The 2,631-nt window shown below is 35.1% G+C and overlaps 1 protein-coding gene across 1 annotated transcript in view; it reads left to right on the top strand.

The window, feature by feature from the left end:
* The window catches only part of LOC107628167, a 2,836-nt gene extending 2,314 nt beyond the window's left edge, over positions 1–522 (top strand). Inside the window, exon 5 of the mRNA XM_016330959.2 lies at positions 1–522. Within this exon, the coding sequence (XP_016186445.1) occupies positions 1–332 (332 nt within the window). The 3' untranslated portion in view covers positions 333–522.

Genomic DNA, 2,631 nt, shown 5'->3' with positions numbered 1-2,631 from the left:
GGCTTCAACTAGAGACGCTTCTGGCGGAGAAGGCTCGGTTGGCAAATGAGAATGAGACATGTTGTCGTGAAAATCGTTTTCTAAGGGAGATCGTGGAGTACCATCAACTGAGTATGCAAGATGTAGTGTCTCTAGATGATGATGATGAGGAGGGCATGGATGAAGTCACAGAGCTATATCCTATAGATACCAATGGCATGCTATCCATCTTTCGTGGACCACAAGAAAAAAAAGAGGAACAGGATCATGAAGATAAGAATGTATCGAAAGATGATCATAATGAGGTTTCTCCTAGTATCTCAGCTTCTGTAGATGAGCAAGCAAAAAAATAATGAAACCTTTATAAATATGCATATAAATAAATATGCATAATGTATTCATTGTAATTTGTAACACTTTTGGCCAATCAAAAACTCGAAAAAGAAAAAGTTCTTATACAGTTTCTCCTCGTTATTACCAATTAACAAACGTAAAAGAAGAATAGAGGGTTCGGGTTAGTTGTTGTGTGTGCAGAACACTCATTTTTCAGTTGATTTTGTAACTTGTTCCACGAGTCAGACGATTTTGTGATTTTTGTAACAAGTTTCTTTAATCAGATATTCACTTTTTTCTTTTAATTTTTTCAAAGTACATATTTTGTAGCTAAAGAATTTTAAAAAATACTATTAACGTTTAATTTAATTAAATTTTGTTTTTAAATCATTTGAAAATAAATTTTAATTCTATTCTTATGCTTAATCTTTTTTATAATGAGTCGTTATTTATTTTTTTTCCACAGTTTTATTTTTCTCTAATTTTAAATCTAAATCTATACTGAAATCTACACACTAACTCCAAATCAACTCTAACCCCAACAATACTAATTGTCATTGTTGTTGCTCCCAACTCTATGAACTATTGCTATTATCTAATGTAGGAGCATATGACTTTATATTTGTGTCGTTAATTAAAATAGCTTACTTTAGCATATATTATTATATATATTGTGTTATGAGTTAGTCCCACGTTGTCCAAGTCATGAAGATTTTCTCCTCCCCTACTAATATAAATATGCATATGTATTTCTTTTGCTTATGAGGTGGAGTTGATTGAGTTATATATTAAATAAGCTGTATGTTTATTTTTCTCTAGACTCTTTGAGAGTAAGAGGTGCATCCTTGACTTAGCCAATCAAGATGAGTTGTTGGCTACTTTCACCATAGTAGGACTGTTAACCTCGCCAAGATTGGTGACCCAAATGACGTTCCGATGTCAGTTTGGTATTAGAGCAAGGTCGGTCATCGCCTTATTCCAGTAAAATTGTTATTTCGTTCGTGGGTACAGATATTTAGTGCGGTGCTCTCGCTGTTGGTACGAGTCGTCGTCAGTGCAGATTGTCTTCTGCGGAGTTCCGATAATATCGTTCTTTTCTCTTCTTTGGTGCCTTTACCGTTGTTGATGATCTTAGTGCATTCCCATCATTATAATCATTGGTACATTCCCATCATCGTTGTCATCATCATCATCATCATCATAACATCGGTGCCCAAGCATCAACCTCATCGCATAGTAGTAAAAGATGGCTCCAAAGCGTAGAACTACTCAAGAGATTGAAATGGAGGAGTTACGCTGTCAAGTTAAGGAGTTGCAAAAGCAACTTGCAAAATATGAAGCCGCTCAAAATAATCATGACAAGCAGAATGAAGACAGTTATTCTTGCGAAGATGATAATAAAAATCCATTTCATTATTCTTCTTCGTCTGAAGATTTTTCCACAAGAAGAGCACGACACACGAAAGTTAAAGACTTAGGAATTAAAATTGATATTCCTGAGTTTGAAGAGAGACTCCAACCAGATGATTTTATCGATTGGTTTTGCACAATGAAAAGAGTGTTTGAGTTAAAAGACATTATAGACGACAAGCGCGTGAAGCTTGTAGCAATCAAGTTGAAGAAGCACACGTCAGTATGGTGGGAGAATCTCAAGCGTCAGCGAGAAAAAGAAGGAAGAAGAAAGATCAAGACATGGGATAAAATGCGTCGTGAGCTCAAGCGCAAGTTCCTTCCTGAATATTACAGGCAAGACACCTTCATCAAATTTCACAATTTAAAGCAAAAGTCATTATCTATAGAAGAATATATAATGGACTTTGAAGAGTTGCTTATGAAATGTGATATTCAAGAGCCTGAAGAACAAACAATTGCTTGTTATCTTGGAGACATTTTTGGACAACAAGCGCGTGAAGCTTGTAGTAATCAAGTTGAAGAAGCATGCATCAGTTTGGTGGGAGAATCTCAAGTATTAGCGAGAAAGAGAAGGAAGAAGAAAGATCAAGACATGGGATAAAATGCGTCGTGAGCTCAAGCGCAAGTTCCTTCCTGAATATTACAGGCAAGACACCTTCATCAAATTTCACAATTTAAAGCAAAAGTCATTATCTATAGAAGAATATATAATGGACTTTGAAGAGTTGCTTATGAAATGTGATATTCAAGAGCCTGAAGAACAAACAATTGCTTGTTATCTTGGAGGATTGAGTCAAAAAATTTCTGATGTTATTCAGCTACAACCATATTGGATCTTAGATGATGTCATTAGGCTATCATTAAGGATTGAAAAGCAAAGCATACAAAGAAAAAATACTCAGTCGT

The sequence above is a fragment of the Arachis ipaensis genome, chromosome B02 (assembly GCF_000816755.2).
Source record: "Arachis ipaensis cultivar K30076 chromosome B02, Araip1.1, whole genome shotgun sequence".
Taxonomy (NCBI): Eukaryota; Viridiplantae; Streptophyta; class Magnoliopsida; order Fabales; family Fabaceae; genus Arachis; species Arachis ipaensis.
Note: the sequence above shows the minus strand (reverse complement) of the source record. Positions and strands in the feature narration are given on the sequence as shown.